The sequence below is a fragment of the Panthera tigris genome, chromosome A3, assembly GCF_018350195.1.
Source record: "Panthera tigris isolate Pti1 chromosome A3, P.tigris_Pti1_mat1.1, whole genome shotgun sequence".
Classification (NCBI taxonomy): domain Eukaryota; kingdom Metazoa; phylum Chordata; class Mammalia; order Carnivora; family Felidae; genus Panthera; species Panthera tigris.
In genome coordinates, this window is record NC_056662.1 from 123,450,675 (window position 1) to 123,467,198 (window position 16,524).

The 16,524-nt window shown below is 57.0% G+C and overlaps 1 protein-coding gene and 1 long non-coding RNA gene across 2 annotated transcripts in view; one reads left to right on the forward strand and one right to left on the reverse strand.

The window, feature by feature from the left end:
* Positions 1–11,582, forward strand: part of HS1BP3 (HCLS1 binding protein 3) — a 30,911-nt gene extending 19,329 nt beyond the window's left edge. Inside the window, exons 5-7 of the mRNA XM_042982436.1 lie at positions 3,563–3,726; positions 4,600–4,714; positions 9,432–11,582. Of these exons, the coding sequence (XP_042838370.1) occupies positions 3,563–3,726; positions 4,600–4,714; positions 9,432–9,684 (532 nt within the window). The 3' untranslated portion in view covers positions 9,685–11,582. The remainder of the gene's footprint in view (positions 1–3,562; positions 3,727–4,599; positions 4,715–9,431) is intronic.
* On the reverse strand, positions 8,996–15,442 carry LOC122237426. The gene is made up of 3 exons (XR_006215987.1): positions 15,213–15,442; positions 12,574–12,717; positions 8,996–9,071 (listed from the first exon to the last, which is right to left on the reverse strand). It is a non-coding gene; the product is annotated as an uncharacterized LOC122237426 (long non-coding RNA).
* Positions 15,443–16,524: the final 1,082 nt, after the last annotated feature.

Sequence of the window (16,524 nt, forward strand, 5' to 3'; positions counted from 1 at the left end):
TCTTGGCTTCAGAAGGGCCTTCTGTTTAGTCCAGGAGATGCTCCTGTAACTCAAGTGATGCAGATCCTGGGCAGCTGGTGCCCATTGGTGGTCTGCCGGGGGGGCAGGTGCATCAGGGAACATGGACACAGGCCCCCTTAGTGGCCAGAGGGGAGGCTACTGTCATGTGTCTGTCACTGTCACCAGAACTGCCTGAGCCACGTGAGCAGGGCCGTCAGCCTCAGTGTCTGCCACCTCCGTCTCACGTTTGCACCACGTCCGCCCGCAGAGTGCGGCCTGGTCTGGACATCTGTCTTCCATCAGGCACGCAGTGCAGGAGAGCTGATGTCTGTCCACGCACATGCCTGCATGCTACAGGAACGTGCTTCCCCATGCCTGCACCCATCCAGGGAGACTGCCCCCCACCTCCCGCCACCCGTGCTGCGTCAGAGCCTGCACAAGTTCAGGTGACCTCCTTTGTGCCCGCCAGGAAGGCAGGAGCAGGTCTGCGTATGGCACACCTCTCTGCTCAGGGCCCAGTTGCCCCATTGCCCCATCCCTGGTGACAGGAGACTAAACTGGTGAAAGGACAGGCGGGGCATCCTTTACCGTGTGGGTGCAGAGGCAGGGCTGGTGGGCACAGCACAGTGGGGAGGTGCATCCCGCAGACAGCCGGGTGGACGCAGGAGGAGCAGGGGCAGAGCAGGGATGGTGGGGGGCGGGGGCCATGGCCCGTGTGTGCAGCTTGAGTCCGCGCCCACGCGATCTGTGAGCGAAGGAAGAAACCCGGCTTGGAGACTCACCTCACACATGACATTCCTGACCCTGTCCCAGAAGCCAGAAATCTGGTATCATTCTGGATACGCCCCTTCTGCCCACTGATCACCTCACGGTCCACATTTTCTAGGAGCGCTTTTGCCTTCTGATGTTCTCCCTGACCCTGTCTCCTCGTCACACTGCGGCACTCCCCCAGGCCAAGACTGATCGTTTTCGTGGATCACGAGCCAAGCTGCCGTGGGGACCTGGTTCATAGTCATGCCTGAGTCATGCCCCTGGCAGACCCCCCACAGCTGGAGGCCTCATTCCCTCTGCCTGGGTCCACATCTACATCGCCTCGCCTCGCCTCCTCTGGGAACCCCCTGAGCTGGGTGGGCTCCTTCCTCTGTGCTCTGCGTGTTCTGGAACTGTTGCTCTGTGTGGTCATGATTGGTTTATATATCTCCGATTTTTAGCTGTGAGCTTCTGGGGACCGTGGCAGGTCTAACTGCCCTGCCCAGGATCTTGCACAAGGGAGGTGTCTAGCCAGTGCTGGGTCACAGAGGGCACTCGGAGTGAATGCCTGAGCTGCTTACAGGGTGGCTGAGGGCAGATGAGGAGACCAGCTGACCTGCCTGCCAGCTCTGGAAGAGTGAAGCTTATATCTCTGTCTCAGACTGGTGCTGGGAACCACCTCTCTTCACTCTTTCCACTCCTCCTGGGGGAGTAGGCAGAAATAAGTCTGAATAAGAGCTATACTGTCACCAGTGTGTCCATCCATCTATTCATTTGTCCTCTTTCCCCTTCCTTCCTTCCTTCCTTGCTTCCATCCATCCATCCATCCATCCATCCCTCCATCCATCCTTCCATTCTCTCAGCCAATATTATTGAGTGTCTGCTCTGGACCGGGCACATTGTGGGTCCCAGAGACTAAAGTTTGGGAGCCAGTGAGGGCAGGCCCCTGGGGCTTTCAGCTGTCAAAGCTCCATATTTCCTCCTTATTCACTGTCTCCCCTGGAGACAATTGGGGAGAGTTGGGGAGACAGACCGATGGCCTGTGTGGAATAACGGGGTGGAATACAGATGGTCCCCAGCTGAACAGTCATATGTGCCACAGATTCAGTTAATTTCAGTTCAAGGTAGCGAAAGATTGGAAATGTCTTCAGGAAGAAAAGACAAGAACATTCATCCAATCTGAGAGGAAAACGAACATAGCAGGAAAGTCAGGCCTAGTTTGTGCTCTCAGAACCAGAAGTAGGTGTAAGGAGGGAAATTGTTGAAATCTGCAGGGCTTCTCCAGACGTAATCAGTCACGATTGTTCTCTCGCACTTGCTTTGTTCTTCAGACAGTCCCCTTCTTTCCATGTTCCCTCTGGTTTCTGGTCCACGGGAGGCCTCTTTCCCCTGTGCCGCTGGGGGCCTGTGTGCTGGAGGAGGATTTGGGCTTGCTTTCCTAAGGAGCTGTTTCAGGGCCTGCTAGTTTCTGAGCAGGGCGGGCCTGCGGGCAGTGCCGCAGGTGGCAAGGCCTCAGCCCTGCCCTTCCTGGTCAGGTGCGGATGGGGCACAGGATCCAGGAGCAGGGCCAGCTCAGGGGTGGCTGTCAGGTGACTGAGGGAAGCAGTGGGGCAGAGCCCACAGGCCCTAGGCTCCACAGAACCTCCAACACAGCTTCCTGGGCTGGCCCCAGGGTTCTGACTCAGCAGGTCTCGGCTAGAGCTGTCTCTGGCTGGCCTGCCACGAGGGGCATGGCCTGTCTTTGGTACCCACTTCCCAGGGGTCATTAAAGCTGAACTGGCCCTTCAAGGTGTGTGCCATGGCACGCCTGAAGTTTTCTGGGAAGTATTTGCTGTGAGGAGGGAAGAGGCCAGGCCCCTTTCACCTTGCCCAGCACCACAAGCAGAGCCTGGGGTGGCGCCAGAGCAGAGACGAGTCCCAGGTGGCCTGTGACATGAGCCTGTCTGGATGTGCCCAGGATGGAGAGAGAGCAGGGACTGGGGCACGTGGGGCACAGCCCTGCTGCTGAGTCTCTGCTCTCCATCTTGTCCTTGACCTGTGCCACTTTCTCCCAAAGAGCAGTAGGACCGAGCCCCTTATCCTCACCCTATCCCGAATCTCCTTCCTGCTCCTGGGACACCTTGAGGGGCCGAGAGCACAAGACCATGAGGGGGCCTTGGCACTGAGCGTGTAGGTGTGCTCCGTCCTGGGTGTGGGAGCCTCCAGCAGGTGCGTTTGCTGCTTTCATAGCTTCTCCCATCTCAGCTGGAGCATGAGATTCTACCAGAAGTCCACATCCAGAGCGTGTGGATCGTCGCCTCTGAGCACCCTGCCCTCCAACACCCAGCAGATTGTGTGTGTGTGGAGGAAACGAGGGAGCATTTACCAAGGCTGCTTTCTGCTGTTCCCCAGGTCCAGGCCCTGAGGTCTGTGTCCAGCCCCCTTTCCAAGGGGCTGTGCAGTGACTCTGAGCCTGGCCCCTGGGAGCATTATGGGCATTGACCCCCGCAGCCTCCAGAAGGAGAGCAGCCTCTCTGACCTGTGACCATGCATATAGGCCTGAGTCCTGGGTAGCCCTTTAGGGCTGGGAGTTGTCTGGCAGTCTGCTGGCTCACTCACTCACCTGCTCCTCCCACACATCCTGACGTCAGTGGTTCCTGGGGCACAGGGCTCAGCCACTTCCAGTAGCAGGGTCTCACGTCTCCACTGTCAGGGCACTGGAAAGTTCCTTCTTGACACGAGCTCAAACTCACCCAGCCTCTGACCAGGCCACCTGCTGGCCATTGGGGCTCTCATGAGAAGTCCTAACCTAGAGCTGTGTCTGATTCCCTAGCTCCAAGAAGCCCAAGAAACGCCCAGAAGTAGCCATGAAGCCCAAACCCTCATCCCGACTCACCATCTTTGATGAGGAGGTGGACCCTGAGGAGGGGCTCTTTGGCCCAGCTCCGAAGCTCTCCTCTCCCAAGGGCCCCACAGAGGACATGCCCCTCAAGGACCGTAAGTAGAGCCTCTGGGTGTTCCCATTCCTCTTGGTGACCCAGCCAGCCTCTGTCAATGGCTTTGGACCTGCCACACGGGAGCATGATGGAAATCTCCTCGTTGTCCTGTTTCAACATGGTACAGACTCAGCTTATGGAGATTTTCTGCTGGAGAAATCTAGCCTTGTGCTTTGTGTCCCCATAGCCTGGAACATTCCAGGGCTGTATGTTTATTGTCCTCATCCTGTGGAAGAGGAGGGTGGTCATCTTTATCACTTGAGAAGTATGGGTTGTGATTGGTGCAAAAGCATCTTTGTCATTCCGGGGCCAGGTGTGGCCACCGGCTGGAAAGTAGACACAGCCACCCTAGCTGTGCTGTGACTCTGTACAATTTGGATTGTGATGAGAGATTTTGTGTTGCCTGCATAGACCCCACGGGAGGGTCCTGTGCAGAACTGGAAAGGGGAAAGCCGAGTGGCCTGGGAACTTCTGTATTTGTCCATAGGTCCGATCTTTCCTCATCACACCCAGCTTCTCATTCAGGGTGGAGAGTAGATGCTCCCCATTGATGCAGCCAGCACTTGGTGACCACCCACTGGGGCCAGGCTCTGCTGAGCCTGAGAACACATGGATGAGAAAGACACAGTCCTGGCCTCAGGACTCCCACGGGAGACCGGACATCCCCTGACAATTGTAGGGCAGCCTCTGAGCACCTGTCCCTTGCTCCCTTCCTGCCCCCACCTGGGCCCATTCCTCTGGTTCTTCTGTGCTCTGCCTTGTCCCTTGCTCACTGTCTCCTGGCTGGGCCAGGCCATCTCCACTCTGTCCCCCTCTGGCAGCTGAGGATGGGCCAGGACTTCCTCTGACCACTCTGCTCCTGCCTTCCCCACAGCCCTGAAGTTGTTTGAAGATCCTGATCTCGGCGGCGCTGTCCCCCTGGGTGACCCCTTGCTGCTGCCTGCCACCCATATGAGTGGAGGGCCCACGCCCCACCCGGAGCTGTTCAGGTACCACCTGCCCCCAGCGGTGCTCTGCCTGCTCTGAGAGTACCTGGACAGAGCCAGGGACCCATCTCAGTGTGGGAGCATCTCACCAGCTTTGGCCTCCAAGGAAGGCAGTCTTGGCTCATCAGAGGCAGGAGCCTATGAATGGGTGCCGGCCAGGGGGCAGTGGCAGGGATTGGGGCAGGGGGTGGGGGTGGTCAGCAGCCCAGGGCAGCTCAGCAAGTTCCAGAAAGGACTTCATGAATGCAAGTCTTTTTCTTTTCCTTTTCACACTCATACTTAAAAAGTTTATGTGAAGAATAATCAAATTAGGTAGTCGCAAGAGCAAGTGTAGCTGGCATAAATAGGTTTGGGAACAAGTCAAACGGACTCTTGGTAGCTCGCAGCTCTCCCAGAGGGAGGGAGCACAGATGTGCTGGACAGTGGCCGGACCCGGCAGGGTCCCATCAGCAGGTCTCCGAAGAAAGAGCGAGGCTTAGTCTGTTCCATGGGGGGCTCCTCCTTCCAGAGTGTGTGCCAGGCATCAGTGTGCTGGACTTTGCACGCTGCCTCAGTCAGTCCTCCAGCCCCCGACATAGGTGCTCTTATCTCCATTTTAGAGAATAGATTGTGGGAAAGGTGACTGGCCCAAGGCCACAGCTCCCCAGGGACAGAGCCAGGATCGGAATCCAGCATACCGCCCATGCCCTGTCCTCCCCGTTCCTTCCAAGGACTCTCTAAGTACTTGGAGGAGAGGCTGGGAGATCTGCCTCCCACCCTGGGCCAGCAGCTCTCCCTGGGGTTCCGAGCATGCCTGGTATTGTGCGTCTCTGTTGGGTCACCTGTGCCCCCCAGAACGCGGCTGTGCTCGGCAATTTACAGGAAGCCGAGCCGTCTCTTTCCAAGAACGGTTACATGGAGCCGGGGCATGTGGTTCTGGAAGGCTGTCATCTGCACCCTCGTTAGCAGTCTCCGGCTGTTAGCCCCGTGAATGCCCACCAAACCTGAGTCACAGCGAAGGCCTCTTGTCTGTACATCTCCCCATGGCCCCTGGCATCTGTTCACTGTCATCCTGTGTCCTCACCCCTGACAACCCTGACAGGCTGGGAGAAGCTGGGGTCGTTACGTCTTCAGAGGAGAAACTGAGGCACAAGGAAGCAGAGCACTAGAGTCAACCCCAGGGAGGGTGGCAGGGCCCTGCTGAGTGTGTCCTGCCCAGGGAGGCTCTGCCATCTCCAGGACCCCGTGTGACCCAGGGAGGCCATTGCAGTGTGACTTTCCTGGCACAGCCTATTCTAAATCCATGACACCAGCACTTCCCGACCCATGTTCTTCAGAACTCCGTGCTCCCTTCAGAGGAGTTCTGTGGCCAGACAGCTGGGCAGTACCGGTGTTAAGCAGGACTCTGTGGGCATGAGTGGGAAACACCATGTAGCATTTCACATTCTTGTTGGTCCCTGGGACTTTTTTCTCTGTGGTGTCTCTTGGTGTCCCACAGAGCACTCTGGGAGCCACTGCTTTAGAGAATGTGAGTCCTGCAGCCCTGCCTTCACTCTGCCAGACGTCTGGTGACAGAGAACTCACTTTTTGAGAGTGGGAGCCATGTTTTCTTCTGCTTTGTGCTGGCTCCGTGACTATCCAGGCAGTGATCGGGGTTCCTGATAGCAAACTTCTTAAACCTCATTCATTCTCTGATGGCGTCACCCATCCATTCATTCTGTCACGGCCGTCAGCTAGCACGAAGTGGCACGGAGTGGCGTGCCCGGCAGGATGCGGATAAGCCCCCAGTTCCCTCTTGCTGTGCAGCCACACCAGTGGGAGGCTTCCAGGTGTGGTCTTTAACCGAGGCCTGTCCTCTGCAGGGGCCTGGGGAGGAGAGGTGGGACTGGGGTCTTCAGAACTCCCCACAGCCTCTCCGTGGTTGACCTTGCACTAGCAGGGCCTGGAAGAGAAGAAAGCTGGACCGTGCCTTAGTGGAACCTATTTCTAGCCGTGACTCAGGGAGCCCACGAGGAAAGGGGTGCCCCTGCAGCCACCTGTCGTCCGAGTGTGACTGCCACCTCAGAGCAGCTTCTGATCGGTTCCGAGGGTATGGATAATTCAGTCCCTCTGAGCTTTTCCTGGGCTCCAGCCTCCTGTGGAAGATGCAGGAAGAACTGGCACCTGCCCCAGGAGGGTGCTGCCTGCAGGGAGCCGGGGCACGTGTGAGCTGAGTTTGTCAGGAGCTGCCTGCCTTGGGTTACACTTCTTGGCATCACCTCAAACCCGGGACAGCTGCCTCTCTTTGAAGGCCTGGCTTGGGCTGGTCCCTCCGGGTCTGGGCTGGGAGGACACCTTTTGCTCAACTTGTCTGCCATCCACAGAAGCTCTGAATTCTCCCTTTGGGGTGTGTCCCCCACCATGGGAGGCTGACCCAGGAAGCAGGCAGGGTGACCCAGAGCTCCTTTGGCAGCTGGTACTTGGCAGGCAGCCCCTCCAGGGGACGGTTGTGCCGGGCGCTCCACGCTCAGACAGGCCTCTTCGTAGCCCTGCTGATGTCTGAGCCGGATCCCATTTACAGATGGGGAGACTGAGGACCAGGGAAGTGGAGGTGATGAAGCGGACCTGAGGCCCCTGATGAAGGAGTAGCAGGAGCAGGATGGGACTGTGCTGTGGGCGCAGTGCTGTGCTTCTGGGTACACAGTGGCTCTGCAGCCCTGCTGGGTGGTGCCACCATCACCATCCTACAGATGAGGACACCGAAACGTGGAGAAGCCAAGTGGCCTATGCAAGCCCCCCACCCCAACCTGGGCCTTCTGCCTCCTACACCTATGCCGTCCCTCCCTGACCCCGGCCTGGCCGAATGAGGCCTGTTGAGATATCCTGAGACGCTTGGCCCAGGTGTGGGCTGCACCTGTCTGGATATTTCTGCTGGTCGGTGGCTGAAGAAGCATGTAAAGGGCCAGGAACCCTCATTTAGGAATTCAAACATCGGCCCTTGGATTTCAATGGGAATTTTCCATGTAACTCCATGAAAGCCCCCAGGACAGTGTTACCAGACCCTCCCCCCTCCCCAAACCCGGGTCTCCTGCTGTGGTTCCAGATCTGACTGAACAGTGCACAGCTTCCCCCAGAGGGCAGGCTAGAGGCTGCTGTGCCCCTGGGAACGGGACGACAGTGTGCTGTCCTCCCTCTACCCGGCCGAAAGGAGAGTATGAAAGCACTGGTCAGGGCATTCTTAGCATCTTGTGGAAGCGAGAGCGTCCCTGAAATGACCTCATCCAGCCCCTCGCCAATTGGGAAATGAGGCCCAGGGAGGGGAGGAGACCTGTCAGTCACTTGCCTTGCAGTTCTTCTTGCTTTGGGTCTTCTCTGAATCACTGTATCCCAGATGGGACTGTCATCTGTCAAGGGACAGAAAAGTGGACAGCAAGTGTCCTGGAGCCTGACCCAGGGAGAATTCCGAGGGGACACAGGTGTGTGGAGGTTATCACAGAGTCCCAAGGGAAAAGAGGACTCCCTGAGGAGGCAAGAGGGGTCTGGGTCAGGTCCTTAGAGGCAAAAGATCCAGCAAGTGTCACCTGAAAGGCCTTGGGGGCCTGTGGCCTCAGTGTAAGGAGGGATCCTCCACCCTGGAGAAACCCCAACCTGGGAGGGCTTCATTGCATTGGTGTCCCAAGAGGGCAGACACACCCAAGAGACCCACCCATCCCCAGGCCAAGTCTTGTTCCTTCACAAGCTGGCCATGGGCCCCAAGCAAAGCCCTTTATCTCTGTACTTCAGCTTTCATATCTGGAAAATGGGGCTAATACCTGCTACCAAACAGTGTCTTGTGATTATTCAGTGAGTTAACGAATGTGGAAATGCCTGGCCGCAGTAGGTATTCAGCACAATGTTGATTGGATGGGTGGGTGGGTAGTGGATGGATTGAATGGGTCTTGCATTGTGCATCTGGTCTCCAGAAATTGAGTTCCTCCACCAGGAGCTGGTAGCAGGAGCTCCCTCAGGCAAAGAGGGCAGAACCAGGTTGTGGCACACTTTTCTTAACTGCCATCTGGTACCTGGGGCTGGTCCTGTGTGACCATCACACTGCTGCAGGCTTTAGTCCCACCCAGCGATGGCTGTCAGGTCCTGGGCCATGGTGGCTCTAACCCTCAGTAGGCTATCTGGCACCCGTGTGGCCCTCAGTGGGCACCATGGATGGGCAGCCCCACCCCACAGTGGTCAGAGCCCCTTATTTATTCTTTCTCTGGCTGAACTTGGCCTAGATAAGGGCTCAGCTTCTGAAGTCTGATGCCTTGGTTCTGACTCAGGCACTGTCACACGCTGTCATCTCAGGCGGGTAGCTTGGCCTCCTGGGGCTTGAACATCCACATCTGCTGGGTGGAGATCAGCCGTGCCCCTAAAGGGTTTGGGGATAAAACAAGATAATATGTCCAAAGTGCCTGGCACAGAGCAGGCACTTTGTATCTGGCAGCTGTCGCTATTATTTCTTGAGAGGTTGAAGGACAAGCCACCTACAGGGCCATCGTCTAGAGTGGGACCACCTGAAAAGGAGGCTCAGAGGCCGCCAAGGGGCTGGCTCTGCTCCGGCTGTGTTGTGCGGCTGCAGGGAAGGAGAAGCCTCCCCTCAGTCCTCCCCGGGGGCAGGATGGGGGAAGGCCAGGTTGGGGCGGGGCCTGGGCACAGTCCCCAGGGGTGCCTTGGGCCTTGCTCCCTTTGCGGGAGATTCTATTCAGGGCTTTCCCCTCTGGTTCCCTAGAGTTGAAGAAGACTTGGACCAGATTCTGAACCTGGGGGCCGAGCCCAAGCCCCAGCCTAAGCCCAGACCACCAGTGGCAGCTAAGCCAGCGCTACCCAGAAAGCCAGCTGTGCCCCCCAAAGCGGGCCTGCCTGAGGCTGTGGCGGAGCAGCGGAAGCAGCAGCAGCAGATTCAAGCCATGGACGAGATGGACATCTTGCAGTACATCCGGGACCATGATGCACCTGGCCAGGCCACCCCCAGCCTCTTCTGACCCTCCCACCCCTGTGCTGGCCCTGGGCTGTCAGAGCCTCTCCCCTGCAGGGATGTGGTGAGGTGGGCACATGCCCTGCTGGGGTGGGACCTGTATTCCCAAGGGAGGGGGGTGGCCGCCCAGGTCACAGGACCCCTGTACTACTACCTTGTTCCTTTTTTGTTTTGTCTGGAGTGTCAGAGAACCCTGTGGGGCACAGAGAGAGAGGTCACCATAGGAATTGGAGCCCAAATTGTCTCAGCCATGTGGCTGTGGAGGGAGAGCTAACCAGCTCAGCCCCCAGAATAAAGGGTGACCAGAGGGGCTCCAGGAAACTGTATCCACTGCATAGTAGGGAGGGTCTGCCCAGCCTGGGGGGAGGGGGTGGAGTCCCTGGGATGTATGGCTCCTGGGGACCTGTAGGCTCTGAGAAGGTCCCCAGGGGATGGGTGCTGAGTGGGTGCCTGGGAGAGCTCTTGGTTGGGCAGGGTGTCCCCAACCCTGGGCTGGCTCTGGTCACCAGGTGCTAATACGCAGCATGGAAACTTCCCATGTTTCCAACTTGAGGGAGACCTGAAGCCCAGCCCTGCCTCTCAAGCCTGACAAGCCACTGGTCTCCCTCCCTCCTCCTTTCCCAGGGAAGGCCTGGCCACACATTGGCCTTTTGGGGCCTCTGGCCCCATGGCCAGTATCCAGCTTTGCAGCTCTGAGCAGAATGGTCATAGCATCCTCTAGCGCTCTGCCTGGGCCTGCAGCTGGGGTGTTCTACTCCCAGTGGGCCTCGGCAGGACGCTCTTGGCTGCCACTTTGAGCACTCTGTCCAGTGGCACATGCGGCCAGGCCTCCCCTGTCCCCCAGATCTGGACATGCTCACTGGCCTTTCAGCAGTCGGGGCCGCCTTTCCAGGGAGAAGGAGCCCTGTGCCGGAGCAGGGCCAGTGCCTTAGACTTCTCCTGGATGCCCCACACCCCGGCACGAGGGTCTGCGCATGGCACAGCGCTCAGGAAATTCTCAGTGAATGATCTTTAATAGAGCAAAGAATCTCTTTTTTGATATATTCTTTGTGTCCAGAACTAGTTTTTAACGAAACACAGTTTTTAATGAAACACAACCACTGTTGTCCCTTGGCTTTTCCTGCTTGACAGAGACATTGGAAGGGGGTTTGGGGCTAGGCCCCCAGACGCTTTCCTGATCAGGGCCAACAGCCAGCCCTGAGGGAGGCCACCTGGCCAAGCTGGATTCTTGCCGCCTTCAGAGTCTCTAGAACCCTGCTTCTGCGCTGTGCCTGGTCCTGCAGGGCAGGGGGAGGGGGGAGCGCTCCCTCTGCCCTGTGCTGTGTCTCATGCACCCTGGCACCCTCGTCAGCTGTCTAGTCTGAGAAGACTGCCATCCCCTAGCCTGGGCCAGAGCGACAGGAAATCGGGACTTGTGAGGTCTGAGAGCTGAATGCCTTCTCCTCTGGCCTCACCCGGCCTCCAAGGCCGCTCTCCCCAGGGCCCAGCGCTGGCCCCGGTGGCTGCACTTCCCTTTCACTGCCAGACCTCCACGTCCCCACCCCGGAAGGCTTCGGAAGGAGTGAGTGCCGACGTGAGGGCTGCCTCTCTGTTCCCTCTCCTGTGCCAGCTCCCCACCCACCACCTCCCACCAGCTGTGGCATAGGGGCAGAGGGCTCAGCTGGCAGGTGCCTGGAGCCCTTGGGGGCTGGCCCACTGGAAAGGGTCACAGATGGAACCTGCCATTGTGGTATGGGTGGTGTGGGTTCGTCCACTGTGTCTGGTGCTGCCTAGACACTCATGAAGATGTGCACGTCCCCAGTAATGATGCTCAAACTGTGGCTGGTTCTCCACCATGGGTCTGTGACCTACTGGTGAATTGATGACACCCAGTAATCCAATAAAGTTCATGTCAGTGACTCATTCCAACATTTGTTACTGGTGTCTTTTTCTGTGCCTGGGCTGAGGGGGAACAATGTGGGGGAGGGCATCTATTAACAGTGAGCTCAAGGGAAGCTGTCCTTGAAGGACCCTGGGGTCTGCCACAGCTCCACTTAGCCCTCCAGGCTGCTGCCTGGTAGGGCGAGTTGAGGCCAGAGGGAAGATTCCACTGTGTAAACTGAGCCAGAGGGACTAGAAGCCCAGGCCCTGTAGGGGTCATTGAGTCAGTCACTGGCCAGCCAGGACTCTTGAAACAGTTTGGAAAGAAGACCCTTCCCTTCTCCAGACTTACTATCTCCTTAGAGTGGGGACTGGCCCAGGCTTGGACTGGTTGGTCTTAGGCCCTTTACTCTCTGATATCACACAGCCCTACCAAATAAACCCCTCCATCCATACACAAGCCTGTCCTGGCCCCCACACTCCTGCCTGAGCTCAGATTCTGAAGTGCTGCTTTGTGCCTGGGCCCCAGAGGTCCTGGGCAGCCTCCTCTGTGACACTGACAGTGGCTGGAGAACTAGATATGGGTCCCCAGGAGCCAGGGAGGCCCCAAGCAGGGACAGCCTGTGGGCCAACATTGGCCTCCCCATACCGCTTGGTTTTGGATCTCATAGCCAAGCTTGAATTGGGGTCTTGGCTCCCAGGAATAAACAGTTGGGCTCTTCTGAGAAGGAGCCCACAGCCAAGAGCCTGCAGCCGAGAGCTCACTGTACAGAGAAAACCGAGAAGTCAAGTTTGGGGCAGCAGCCTTTGTTAGGAAGCCCCTGTGAGCCTTGCAGACAGGATGTGCTGTCTGTGGCAAGGGCCCCGCTCCCTTCCTGCATTGTTCCTCTCAGGAAGCCAGGAGCTCAGTTCTTCTGGAAAGTCCCCATTCTAGCTCCTGTCCCAGCCAGGCCATACAATGGGGCTGACTGGAAAGTGCCCACCTTCTGAGCTCTGGAGTCCCGTGATCACGTCCCTGCGACTGTCTAGAACTCACCTGGCCTCCACGTGCACGGTGGGGGGGGGCTGCCTGCAGCTCAAGTCCTCATACTGGATGCATCAAGACAGCACAAGTCCAGCCTCTCTTCGGGGCCCTCTGGCCTTAATGCCCAGCTGCCACCTTGATGGCACTTGATACACTCTGTGTGGAGATTAAACACCCAGCGTTAAGCTTTGGTTTGTCTCTGCCCTGGAATCTGCAGGGAGGCCTCGTGTGGAAAACCATGTTCAGTTCTCCGGCTCCCCGAGTGTCCAGCTGAGCAAATCCTGGGGAAAAGAGAAGGGCACTGGAGCTGCTCTCCCTGGCAAGGCGGCTCCGGCCAGGCAGCAGGTGCCTCCCAGTGCTGCTGGGTCTTTGCTGTCCAGAGCGGGCACAGTCAACACTCAGAGGCTTTTTGAATGGCTGACCTTTCAGTGGCCAGTTTTGGATGCAAACTCTGACCACTCCAAACCATTCCTTGTCAATGCCCTGAGGCCTCGGGGTGGGGATAACTGATGAAGGACCCTTAGAGAAATCAGCCATCCGGCTCTGGGCATGGAAGGGTCTAGGTTTCAGTCTAGCTCAGCTGTGTGACACCCTCCCACCCCGTAGCCCACAGTGCCGAGTGAAGGGGCCAGGTAGACTGACTTCCTCTTCATGCTGAAGGAGATTCCATAGGCTGGTCAGACTCTAGCTCATCGCGGAGGGACCCCTGCCCAGGACGAGCTGGACGCTAATGGGAAATGGCAGGCTGTTGGATGGGTGGTCAGGAGGCACTGGCACCCTCAGCCCAGTGCCCAGCGCGCAGTGCCCAGCGCCCAGCCTGGGCACTGAGCACAGATGGCAGGTGCTGTGCTCCATACAACATGGTGAATGAAACAGCACAGTGAGAATAACCTGGAGTTCCAGTGTTAATCCCTCTCGTGGCTGACCTCGGGCTCTTGTTTTCCATGGCTCGGCCACCAAAGACAGCTGAAGGATTTCATTTCTCAGCTGGCATTCAGGATAAAACCACAGCTTCTGGAGCGGGGCTTATGGGCTGAGCCCCTGGCCTCAGTAAGCGGAATCCCTACTGACAACTTTCAGAGGCACTGATGTCTCTCTGACAACTCAGCAAATAGCAGCCTCTAAATTGGTTTTTTAGTAAAGCTGAGTTAGCTCCCTCCAGCCCAACTGGCCAATCAGGCCATCAATCAGTGAGAAGGAGAGGGAGGCCAGGGCTAAGCAGGAGGCACAGCCTGGTGCTCAGGGGACGCAGGGAGCGAGAGACCCCATGAACATTGCCTGAGCACCTCCGGGGTACAGTACCTTTCCCAGGCACGACGGAGGACGCAAAGATGGAAAAACATGAGCTGGTAAAGCTGGATCTGCCACGAGCCATGCTGAGCCCTGACTCTCGGTTCTGTTCTTTGGGCCACCTGCCCAAACAGCAGACTCAGCTGAAAGAAGCCCCTTGCTCATCCTGTGCAGGCTCCTCCCCGTCTCCTGTCCTCTCTGACACCTGCCAGCCCGGAGCATTGGTGTAACCTGAGCCCGGCTCTCAACCTGAGCCCAGCTCTCCTGGCTGCTGTAAGAAAGTATCACAAATTGAGCGGCTCTGAACAACAGGACCTTACTCTTTCCCAGTTCTGGAGGCCGGAAATCCGAAATCAAGGTGTTGACAGGGCCACACTCTCTCCGAAGTCTCTAGGGGAGAATCCTTCCCTGCTGCTTCCAGATTCTGGTGGTTGCTGGCACTCCTTGCAGTTCTTGGCTTGTCGCTGCATCCCTCCCAACTCTGTCTTCATGTGGCCATCTCTTCTGTGTCATCTCTGTGTCTGTGTCTTGTAAGGACACCAGTCACTGGATTAGGACCCAGTATAGAAAACCCAGTATGATCTCATGTTACCTTAATTACATCTGCAAAGACCTGGTTTCCAAATAAGGTGTGGTTCATGGCTTCCAGGTGGATGTGAATTTGGGGAGGATGCTGTTCTGCCCAGTACAGTCACTAAGGGACTGGGACCTTCGAGGCAGGCTGACTTACTCGATAGCAGAGTGATGATTTCTGCATCTTTGGGCCTGGCAAAGACCTTCTCTGAGGGCCTGTTGGGTTCCATTTGATACTTACCATGGAAGGTTTGGGAGACGCTGGAATCAACGTGCCGCTAATCATCCCAGCCTTTGTACATCGCTTGTAACCAGAGGTGGGAGCAGGACACACCGGGCATGTGACATGTGGAACTCTAGGTCCTTCCCCACGTGGCCAAAGTGTGGCCTGACCCTGCCCCACCCCCCACCCCCCCACCTGTGGGCCATCGTGCCTCCCCTTCCCCAAGGCAGTGGCAGGCCCAGAATGGTCTAAATTACTTCCTGTTCTAAGCCATTGGGTGTTGGAGGCAAGGTGAGGCAGGCAGCATCCCATCCTGTCTTGTCCCATCCTGTCCTGTCCAAGCCACGGCCTCTGTGCCATCCTGTGGCCTCTGTGGGTATTTCAGCAGTACCCTGTCACCTCCTCCCTGTCTCTGTCGGGGAGGGAGCAGGGAGGGAAGGGTCTTTGTTGGACGCTCCACGTGCCAGGGGCAGAGTACTCTCATTGGCAGCTGCCACCTGAAACGCCCAAACTTCCTGATCAAAAGTTGCATGTCATTATTAAATAGGAAAACTTCAAAACTTACTAAAAGATGACTGTCTGGAGCAAGCTGTGGCACAAAATGGAGAGTCAGCGGTGCTCAGAGCAGTTCTGGGGAACAGCGGGCTGCGTCCCCTTCCTAGAGGGTGGCCTGGAGGGGCCACGGCACTTCCTGCTCAGCACCCTGGCTCTGGACGCCCAGACGCTCTCCCAGGCAGCTGGCTGCCGGGCTGCCCTCCTGCCGTCACCCCTTCGTCTTCTCACAGGCCCTCTGAGGAAGCTGGAAAGGGCTCTGACAAAGCTGACGGTGGGTGGGGGTGGGGGGGACCGGCCTCCAGAGCGTGAGAGCTGCTGGCTGACTCCCTGGGTGCCCGGGGGGGGGGGGGCTTTCTTCAGTTGGTTTTCTTCCTTTGTGAGACCTCTCTCGACTTCCCCATGTGTGCGTTTCTGCTTTTCCTTTTGGTTTAATAGCCACTTTGCTGATTTCCCCCAGCAAGTGCTGTGGGTCCCAGTAGGTGATTCTTTCAGAGTAGACGGCAGAGCAGCTGACTTCTTGTCCTCCTGATGGTTCCCCCCCCCCGCCCCGGCCCCCATGGTCTCTCCAACCATCAGGAACAGCAGACAGGCTCTGCTTGAGCCACTGGTGGCCCGGGGGCCTCATTTTACTGCCTGGTGGTCTGGGATTCTCATCAGGCTCGTTGGGTTTTATGGGTGGCCCTGGGATTGGAACCCCGACCTCGCAGACTGTAAAATCCACCAGCATGGGAATGGAAAATTCTGCAGCACCTTGGTGAAAGTTTGGCAGGTTTTTCAAAGTTGACCATGAATTTACCACAATGATCTAACAATTCTACTTCCATGCATATACCCAAAGGGAAAGGGAAATCTATGGCCCCACAAAGACTTGTATACAACAGCAGCTTGATTCATCACAAACAGTGGAAACAACCAACAAGCCCATGAGCTTGCCAATGGACAAGCAAAACGTGTGTGTCTTCGTGGGGTAGACACGCAATGGAGTATTACCCAGCGGTAAAAAACAAAGTGCTGACACCTGTTACAATGTGACTCAATCTCAAAAACATCAGGCTGAGTGAAAGTTGCCAGGGTCAAAAAGACACAGAGTGGGCAGTGTGTTAAGTGTCCAACTTCGGCTCAAGTCATGATCTCAAGGTTTGTGGGTTCGAGCCCCGCATGGGACTCTGTGCTGACACCTCAGAGCCTGGAGCCTGCTTTAGATCCTGTGTCTCCCCCTCTCTGCCCTTGCCTTGCTTGTACTCTCTCTCTCAAAAATAAATAAACATTAAAAAAATTTTTTTTAAAGATCACAGAGTGTATGATTCTATTTCTATGAAATT